At 40.8% G+C, this 9934-nt stretch overlaps 1 protein-coding gene across 4 annotated transcripts in view; it reads left to right on the top strand.

Annotated features, from left to right (window-relative positions):
* The window catches only part of ELMOD1 (ELMO domain containing 1), a 70748-nt gene that overhangs the window by 23840 nt on the left and 36974 nt on the right, over positions 1-9934 (top strand). For 3 of the 4 annotated variants that reach the window (XM_032790705.2, XM_032790707.2, XM_032790706.2), the window contains exon 3: positions 4366-4624. The exons of the other annotated variant lie outside the window; for it this stretch is intronic. In XM_032790705.2, coding sequence (XP_032646596.1) covers positions 4497-4624 — 128 coding nt within the window. In that variant the 5' untranslated portion in view covers positions 4366-4496. The remainder of the gene's footprint in view (positions 1-4365; positions 4625-9934) is intronic. 4 annotated transcript variants of the gene reach the window in all.

The raw sequence follows: 9934 nt of genomic DNA, 5'->3' as shown, positions 1-9934 counted from the left end.
AGATAAGTTGGATCTGTTTAACATCTTTCTCCTAGGTATTTTGCCTACGTGCATCTAAGAAGGGTTACATACGTGAAAAGATTAACTGGGATGATACTGGGATGATAAGCAGAGGATTGCCATAAGCAAAGAGTTAGCAAATTCCTTTTGCTCTACAGTACCTAAGCCAATTTCACTGGCATCACTCTTTTGTTTAAATGGGTTTCCATCACTATTTCTCTCAGCAGTGATGTAGTGCTAAATTTTATAGTGTAGGAGCCTTGAGAAGTGATCTCAAGTTAGTAATTCTGTCACGTACGATAGAGTTTGAATATGGGTGCTTTGTCTTAGAGTGACACAAGGTAGTTTAGATTTTGGAGGCTAATGTTTTACCAAGAAATTTTATCTAATTGAAAATCTGCACAACAGCAATTGTGAGCCTTCGTGCATTTGTAATAAATACACACACGTCTCAACATGAAACACACACAACTCAGCTTTTATTTTCCAAACTTTGAGCTAGGTAGCAAAGCACGGTCAAAGCACACACGTCGTTAGTCAAAAAGCCCATTGGCAGCACATGTAAAATACTGTCTTTACAACATTCATATTCTCTGCAAACCTCATATGAGGGCAAGATTCACTGGTCTGCTCCAGCTACTTTTGAGCTGCTCTAAATAAACCTGATTTGACTGGCTAATCAGACCAGGGTGACAACGGTTTTCCACCAGCCCCCACTTACTCTGACAGCCTGCTGACACATCCCAGCAGCCGTAACACACATCCTGTTCACTGCAGCCTCCCTGCCCTCCAGTCCCTCATCCCACAGGCCCTCAGCACTCCTCATTCACTCCTTAGCCCATCGACAACTCTCCCTTCTGCTGCTTACCCACTACTCCTGGGACTTTCCTGGCCATTCACCAGCGCATCCCTGGCTCAGCACTCTGCTTCTGTCCCAGGTTAGGGGGGCTCCTCTCAACCGCAACCACCCAGAAGCTTCGTTAGCTTCCATCACCCAGATAACACACACAGCATAGGCCAAATTTGAGTGGTGAGTGGCTTTGCAGCCTTGCACATGGGGTCACAATGCCAGTCCAATTTGGTGGAGGCAGAGGGGTGGCCGGGGTGATGAAAGAGCAGCTAGGCCAAACCTGAGTGAAACTGCAACCCTGCGTGCCAGGTCGCAATGACACTTGCTCAGATTTGACCAGGCTGTTCCCTGTCCTGACGGAAGGGTGGCCGGGTCAAAAGGGAATGGCGTTGCAACCCCATGCACCAGGTGGAGTGCCAGTGGGCTGCTCTGTCCTGGATTGCAGGTGCCAGAGGAACACTCTGGACTACTCCAGCAGCACTACACCCTGTCTGTCACTGACAGTATATAAGGCCCCTAGGGAACGAAGCTGATGATTTAGAATTGTACACACGCAGCTAGCTCTCTGTTTTTAATGTGCTATTAGTAAAGATCCTGTTTTAGTCCAGTCCAAATCACATAGACAATGCCTTCATTTGATTCATATAACCACTTCCCCATTGTTTCTTATTCTGTTCCTGTTGAGTGACTAATTAGGGAGGGTTAGCATTGCCCGTTGTGAGCATGGTGATGGGCACACTTGAAATTAAAATAAATTCCTGTGGATGGCCAGAAGGAAACTGCCATCTCTCTCCTTCATTTTACGATACTCCTAAAGGCAGTGAATGGAGAGAGTGAGTCTTGGGAGGCACTCAGATGCTGTACCGGTGAGAGCCAAATAAGTATCTGTTTGGGAAACAGTTTTTCCCTTTCATGGGAAAGTCTAACATTTTGAAATTACTTTCCATTCTGATTTGGATTGAAAAGTCAAAATAGCTAAAAGTTTCTGCAAAATGAAAAATTCTGGAAAGTTTCATTTTGGAAATGTTGAAGTGGAAAAAGTGGACAGTTTTGAAGTATGTTTCAGAATGAAATATTTCATTTTTGAATTGACATTTCAAAATGAAACATCTCATTTTGAATCTCCCCCATCATAAAATCAAAAACATTAATCTAAATTGACATTTTTCTTGGAATTTTTTTGTCAAAATAATTTTCCAGTATTAGCATGTTTTTAAGTTGAAAAATTTCAGTTAGCTTCGTTAAAGAGACTTAGGGTGATAGCGAGCAGCAAACTAGATACCAGCATGTAGTGTGATATCATTGCAAAAATGCAATGAAATTTGGAGCTGCAGATGCATCCTCCTCCTCCAGGCCAGGGAGGTGATAATCTCGGTTTAAATAACACTAGTGAGACAACACCTAGAAACTGTGCACAGTGCTAGACATCTGTGATAGAATTAAGCGTGGCAGAACAGGAGCTTTCTAAAGTTGATATCTACTGTTTGCCAAGGTGAAAGAACTGCCTCCTAGTGCAATCATTTTTCCAGTTAGGCTCCAGGGTAGTGCTTCTCAGACTATTTACCATTGTGGGCCACACATGCAGCTCTCTCTGTGTTATGGGGGCTGCATCCACACAATATATATATTACCTGTATGGCCCTAAGGATGTCACATGGGCTGCAGCTGTGTGCTGATTGGGCCACAGATTAAGAACCACTGCTTTAGTGTAAGGAGACTGGGTAGAAACTGAGGGTGATAAAGGTATTTTGAAGCTGCCTCTTGCTGAGGGAGTTCATTTGAAGCAAAATGGAAACTACACCATCCCTATGGACTTCCCAGAGTGGCAGCCATTATAAAGAAGACTTGGGGAGAGAGCCGGAGAACGAGAATAGGCTCTAGAAAGAGCAGATGATATGTGTGGCAGAGCTCTGACCTTGCTCCCATGGGTCCTGCGCTTCTAGGCAGTTCATGCTAGCCTCAGTGGCTCACTGTGACCCTCCACATAGCCCTTCTCTCTCTAGGGCCAGGGTTACAGTCTACTGAGCTCTTTTCATCATAGGCCTGCAAGGAGGTTGGTGAGAGAACTCCCACAGTCTCCATTCAGCCTCCTGTCCTGACAAGGGCCTGACTTCCCCTCCCAGGAGATGTGGTGGTCTGTCGATTAACCAGCCGCGTGTCAGCTGGCACGTGTGCCGTCTCCTCTGGCTTTCGTGTCTCTGCTCCTGTGCGTGACTGGGTGAGCGGCCTTTTGGATATAGGATTTCAGCGGCCTAGGGATTAGAGTCAACTGGTCACATAACTGAATGCCTCACCTATTTTGCAGGTTAATCAGATCAGGTGTTTCATTAGGCTTGGACAGCCCCTGCTCTGGTCAGTCAGGGAACAGAAAACTGTTAATCCAGTGGCCAGTATATCTGCCTTCTGCTATTCTGCTGTACCCAACTGGCCTGGGTCTATCACATATGATAAAACATGTCTGTGTAAGTGCAGAGTCTGTGGCATGAGAGATTCTCTCCATTAATTACTGAGGTAGGTTTAGGATGTGTATTAGAAATATAGCGTTAGAGTGGGCTTGTGGAAAGGAAGGATGGCCTTGTGGTTAACACACTGGACGGGGACTCAGGAGCTCTAGTCCATTCTGGCTCTGCCCCAGACTTCTTTGTGTGACCATGGACAAATCACATAATTGCTCGATGTTTTTTCTCAGTCTGTAAAATGAGAAGTACAATACTTGCTTTCTCCACCTTTGTCTGTCTTGTCTATTTAGACTGTGAGGCCCTCAGGATAGGGGCTGTCTCTGATTGTGCTAGATGCTGTACATATATATGACGGGGACTCTAGGTGCTACGGGAGCACAAGACACTAATTCATGTCCTGATGAGGCTAAACAAGACAAATATTAAGGCTCTGTTATAGGACAAGTTTTCAGATAAGGATGAAGTTGTTGTTATTTGCATATTGGGTTCTGTGTGGTTTTTAATCTGTTCCTTTTCTGCTGATGTATTGTTTGTGGGTTATTTTTATAATCTGTTTAAAATCCTGACCCATTCCTTTGATGATGTGGTTGTTGTATATATGTTTTGTTTTGTTTTAAATATGGAAATTTTCAGGGCATGCTATTTAAAGCGTATTCTATCAAAATAGGTTTTAAAAAATTGATCACTTTAAAAAAGCTCAAGTAGAAAATATCCTTTAAAGGCGCTTCTTACACACAACTCAGAAATGGCTGAACTCAAAAATTACCTTTCCTCACTGTGAAGCAATCTGTCTTCCACCTGGAGGGGGGATGGTGGGTTAGCCTTGGAAAAGTTTTCAAAAACTTGGCATTGTATGTGAATGATAGTAACTCTTGCTGACATTGAGACTAAGTTGTTATATGTAGGGCTAAGCTAGAAAGATTCCTATGAAGAAATTAGTTATGATGCTGCGTGGTGACACTTCATTTAATACACTGAAGTCTTGCAATGTTTGAGGTTAAAAAGCACAATCAATCTTTCTCTGTATATATATTTGATCTTAAACCCTTCCTTCAGACATTCCTTGTCCACTTGATCAACTCGTCTGTTCAGTCCCTTCCCATGATTCTGCCAATAAGAGAAAATGGACTTTGTGGCGTGTTTGGAAAGGCAATCAATTTGCCTTTGGCAACCCAAAGGCGTAGCAAATGCCAGAGCCAAAGGTTTCTCATGGAGAATGCCCTGCCAGCAGTCCATCCTACTTAAAGCAAGGGGACTCCACCTTAAATGTCTCTGCTGATCACAGTTTTTGTAGTTCTGCACCTTGGGTTCTAAGGTAAGAGGCTCCAACCCATTTAATGATCATTTAGCAATGCTGAAACTCTGGCAGATTTTGTGGGGTGAGGGGTAGAAAGTACCCTCTGCTTGTGAAAGTGTGAGGCAATTCCACATTCCAACCGTGGTCCAGCCAACTAAAGACGATGTATATTCATTGTATATAAGGGATCTGCTTGGATCTGCATCTTTCCACATTCTGCCTTTTAACTGCCCTTTTGCTTTGGGAAGACTTCTCTGAGGATTTAAAAACTGGACAGATGCTGTTCCTGAATTGAGACTGTCCATATGGTCAGATTTATGTATGCACCTGACCCTTCACTCTCTTATTGTGCAGCGCCATCAGAGGACTTATAAATATTGCAAAGGGCATTCTCATGGAGGGATTAATATAACCTTTCCAGACCTTTCTTTGTTTTCATTAGTTCCTCCCCTTCATTTGTTGGACAAACCCATGTGAAATGCTCATTTGATCTGGGCACTCTGTTATCAGATAATTTAGTGGTAAGTATGGATTTGATAAGCTAACCAGAAGGAAGAGTTGTTTCTTGCTCTCGCTTCCTGATTCTTATTACACATGCATAGTCTTGGGTTCTGTTTGCGTCAGTTTGATTTTCTGGCTCAACACGAGCAAGAACATTTTGGAAAATTTCCTAAAATTTGACATTTTTGGCAAAAATAGGAAAAGATTTTCATAGAAAACATCTCCACTTTTCAACCAACTCTGCTCACAAATTGGTCTCGGTGAGGCTGCCAAGATGTCACTTCCTTTTATTGTTGTTTGTTGTTATTATTTCAGATACTAAAATATAATCACATACTTACTCTACTTAACACCTGCTGGAGTTGGCTGGAGTGCAGTTTTTCTCAGTAAATCTCTTAAATTTGTCACCGTCCCTTGGTCTACTGGTAAACAGCCTCCAAGCACTAGCAGATTTTTACAATATGTTTTATGTCTTGCCCTGATCCCATCAAGTAAATTAACAATCACAGAGGCAGTTGAAAGTAAGGAATGCGAAGGTGCAACTCCCAGTATAGAATGCTTTTGAATGACTCTGTCTTGATGTGTTCCTTGGTTGCTATAGTGATTTTCCTCCACGTATAAGCCATTGGGCAAATTGGCGTTCAGTCTTCCTTATGTCTGAAAAACTGTCTGATATGTCGTGCAATTGTTTTAAAAAAAGGAGCCATCAGGTTTGTGTGGGGCAGACAGATAATTGTCTTTGTAACGATGGCCAACAGAGAACCTTAACTGGGATCCTTATTTACAGCTGCAAGTTACACAAATAAAACGAGGACCAGTCAAATTGAATTGTTCATAAAAGTACAGTGTAACGTTTTTAAAGGGTTTTTCTTACTTGGAAAAGCTGCTGTTCTGTGGATGGAATATAGAAGTCTTATGTTTCCAAGCTAAAATCAGAGTACAGCTACTCAGTAACGGTGCAGTGAGCAACTCTTAGTGTATTACAGCAGCATCCAGCAGACAAAATGAATAAACATCATCCATTTTCTGATGTGACAGAAATAACATCTTTTCCACTGATTTGTGTCTCTCTGCAGAGAACAAAATAGTTGCATAGGTGTCTCGTGTATCTGCAGTAGGTAAAACTAGGCATGAAGGGAAGACAGTAAGGGTGGCAAACTGTGGATCTATGGGATGGATTTTTAAATAAGAAAGTTTTTAATTTATACTGAACTTAGTCATCAGCACTGGGCATCAAATTAAAAAGCATTCAGTTTACCAAGGACTCAGGCAATTGAATTTGTTTAATACTGATCTGTTCTTGGCTTTGAAAATACTAATCTTTCTGTGGCTCTGAAAAAATCATTTGAGACAAAAGAAGAATTGGGCTTGTTCCATTCATTTATTTAAGGTGGGATTTTCAAAAGTTCTCCTCACTGGCCTGACTCACTCCTATTGAAATCAATGAAATGCTGAGCACTTTTGAAAATCCCACCTTTAAACTCTTGGGGGGATTACTTCATGCAAGATAGGATTTTTCTCAGATGTATTAGGGAATTTGGAAATCTTTGAGTGAAAAGAGGATTTGATCTTTTAAGCATGGATAAAACAAGTACTGTTGTCTGCAGTAAGAGAACTCAGTCATGATTAACTTGCATTTTTCATGCCTTTCGTAGTATTTGAAAGTGCTGAACAGGCCGTTAAGTCACCAGTCATTGACATGCAGCCATGTTTTGGATGGGACATAATATTTGTTTAACAGGGCATGGGAATACAGTAGAACCTCAGAGTTACAAAAACCAGAATTACGAACTGATCAATCAACCACACACCTCTTTTGAAACTAGAAATACACAGTCAGGCAGCAGGAAAGACGAAGAAGAAGGAAGAAAAAAGCAAATAATGTACCTTAAACATAAGCTACTAAAAAATAAAGGAAAAGCAACATTTTTCTTCTCCATAGTAAAATTTCAAAACTGTATTAAGTCAATGTTCAGTTGTGAACTTTGAAAGAACCACCATAATGTTTTGTTCAGAATTGCGAACGTTTTAGAGTTATGAACAACCTCCATTCCTGAGGTGTTCATAAATCTGAAGTTCTGCTGTATTGCACAATGGTTTAGGACCAGAGAGGAAGACCGAAGAAACTTTGGATAGATTATTAATCAAGTTGACCACACAATGTTGAGATATGGCTTCAGTATTAACTTTGGTAGAGTCTTTTCTCAGGTTTTCAGTCTGTGTTTGACAATGGATGAGAAACATGGGTCCCCATGTTTTGCGATGATGGAGAAGATCAACTGAGTTCCACTACCCTTTATGTAGAAGTCTGACTGAGCTGATCAGAAACCACCACATCAAATATGCTTTTCTATGACTATTTTGAACTAAGAGGACACTATCCACTCCATTAGGATAATAATGTTTAACACTAGTTGAAAGGACCCTGGGGATAACTGAGAGCAAATATGTGACACCCTTTACAAGATCAGCTGGAAATGCTCATGTGGACAGCTTTAGAGTGAAGAACATAATCTACCAAGTTATCACCGCACTCTGCTGCATGTAGGCTTTCTGAGAGCGTTCCTATTCCACTACTCTCCAGGACCAACTCAGCTTAGTTTGAGATCATAGTAGTGTAAGGGGTTAGCTACGTGGGTAATGCATGCTAGTTAAAGCACATTAAACCCCCATTTGGAAGCTCTAATTCAGAAGTTGTGTCCTTAGTTTGCTGTAATCCAGTCTAAGGAGGAATAAGTTACAGTGTACGAAGGCCACATTACTTCTGAATGAGAACATCCACAGGAGGGTGCATACATTACCCATGTGCAGGTTACAGTTTATCAAACTGGTTTTTGACACAGAATGGGAGGTTTGATACTGGTGCTTCCCTTTGAACACTGGCTGATCTTGAAGAATTCTAACCCTTCAAGCTATAAAGTATTTGCGGGAGGCATGTTGGAACTGCTGTGCCAGGAGGAAGGAGTGGGTGTGGCAGGAAGACAATGGACCAAGGCAACATTCATGGGTAAAGGGGGAGGTGGTGTGAGAGGCAGCAGCTGGGAATGAAGAGAGGGAGAGAGTTCTGAGCCATTCACTCTGCCCCCCCAAACCTCCTCTTGGAGCCCGAAATAGAAACGCTTCCTTAGGGTCAGAGTAACTTTTTCTAAGCAATGTTATCCCTGTTACGTTGAGCTTCGTTAGTATATTACTCTGCATGTAACAAATCACTTTGAATACTCAAAATGTTTGGGCTAAGGGATGGAGTTCGTGTGTGTGTGTGTGTGTGTGTGTGTGTGTGCACGTGCATTCCACGAGAGATTTTGCCAGGTAATGTGTGCTTTCTGTGTGTGCATCATTAATTTTCAGTGCTTAATGCCTGAACTTAAGATATTACAGTTACTAGTTTACTTCTGTTAACATGTCCACGTGCATGTTGTACAGTATTTTCTTTTTCTGTGTTTTTCCTGATTAAATGGTACCCCACTAACTTATGGGCGAGGCTCTTCATTTTAGCTTTTTTGTTTGTTTAAAGTTTCTAGAAATTTATCAGTGCTTACTACAGAATTTTTAAAAGGTTTAAAATCAGAGCAAAAATTAACTTAATAGTTTTCTGAGCAAATAGGGAAATATTGGGGACAGAAGACCGCAAAAAGCAATAAATAGAGATGGTGTCTTGGTACTGAGTGGCCCAGGTTGCCAAGCCACCATCTCTCCATCCAGACTCAGTCACACAATGTATGCATATGACATGCATGAATGTGTATGTCTTCCATTACATTGCCTTAGTTTAACAGACTGCCTCACATTTACACTTAGACTAATTTATTATTAACTAAAATTTTCTATCTAATGGAACATATTGGATTTCATAATAAAATCAGTATTTTCATGGACTTTGGTAGTCCAAAATAAGTGAACATTGGTTTTAAAACAAAAGGGGGCAAATAGCTTTTGTGAAACTAGGAATTTTGGTTAAAAAAGACGGAAGGCTTTCCTTCAGTGTTAAGTATGCATAGATGCAGACTATACGTATGTGTGCTATATATAATGTGCATGTCTGCATGTGTGGGGAGCTCATGCTGTGAGGGAACAAACCCTACTTTTAGAAATGTACTGACTTTTGCATATTTGGTTTTCTGACCTTAATGTTGAATTAATACTCACTTGAGTGGAGAAGTTTGATTTAATGTTTGTTTTGGGCCACTTTGAGCAGGTGTAAATGACTACATAAGCCAGTGGTGAATCAGGCTCTACATTTTCTGTGCAAAGAAAACATGTCCAGGCCCAGAGCAAGCTTGGGAGATGGAGAAGGAGAATCTATTTCATGAGAATTCGAAAGGTATGGCATATGTTGCCAGACGGCAGTTCACTTGTGTATCATCCAACCTAATTCAGTGATCATCGCTGGAATGCGCACTAGATTTTTTTTTTTTTTTTTTAAGTGCTCAATCTTTGTTTCACATGGGTGTCTAGGAATTTGTCAGTTCACTTAAAAATAAAAATCTAGCCCATTTCATCAGCAGTGTGCTTTCATTACAGGATTTCTGCAAGCAAGAATTCATTTTTATTAAAAAAATAATAATTGAAAACAAATTTCAGTAACTGTTCATACCATTCTCGTTGTAAAGAAGACTTCCACTATCAAAAGGTTAAGATGGACGAGTAGTGTAACATTACAGGTATCTACCAAACAAAGATTTTTTTTTTTTAACTGTAGGTGCATAATTATAATTTATGCTGTCTGCTTTATAAAAACAGCCACTGTCAAATGTGTTATGGTAAGTCACATATACAGTATATTAGTCATTCTGTAGCACTGTAATCCATTTTTAATAGCTGTACTTT

The sequence above is a fragment of the Chelonoidis abingdonii genome, chromosome 1 (assembly GCF_003597395.2).
Source record: "Chelonoidis abingdonii isolate Lonesome George chromosome 1, CheloAbing_2.0, whole genome shotgun sequence".
Taxonomy (NCBI): Eukaryota; Metazoa; Chordata; order Testudines; family Testudinidae; genus Chelonoidis; species Chelonoidis abingdonii.
The sequence above is the reverse complement of the archived record's forward strand: the minus strand, read 5'-3'. Positions and strand labels throughout refer to the sequence as shown.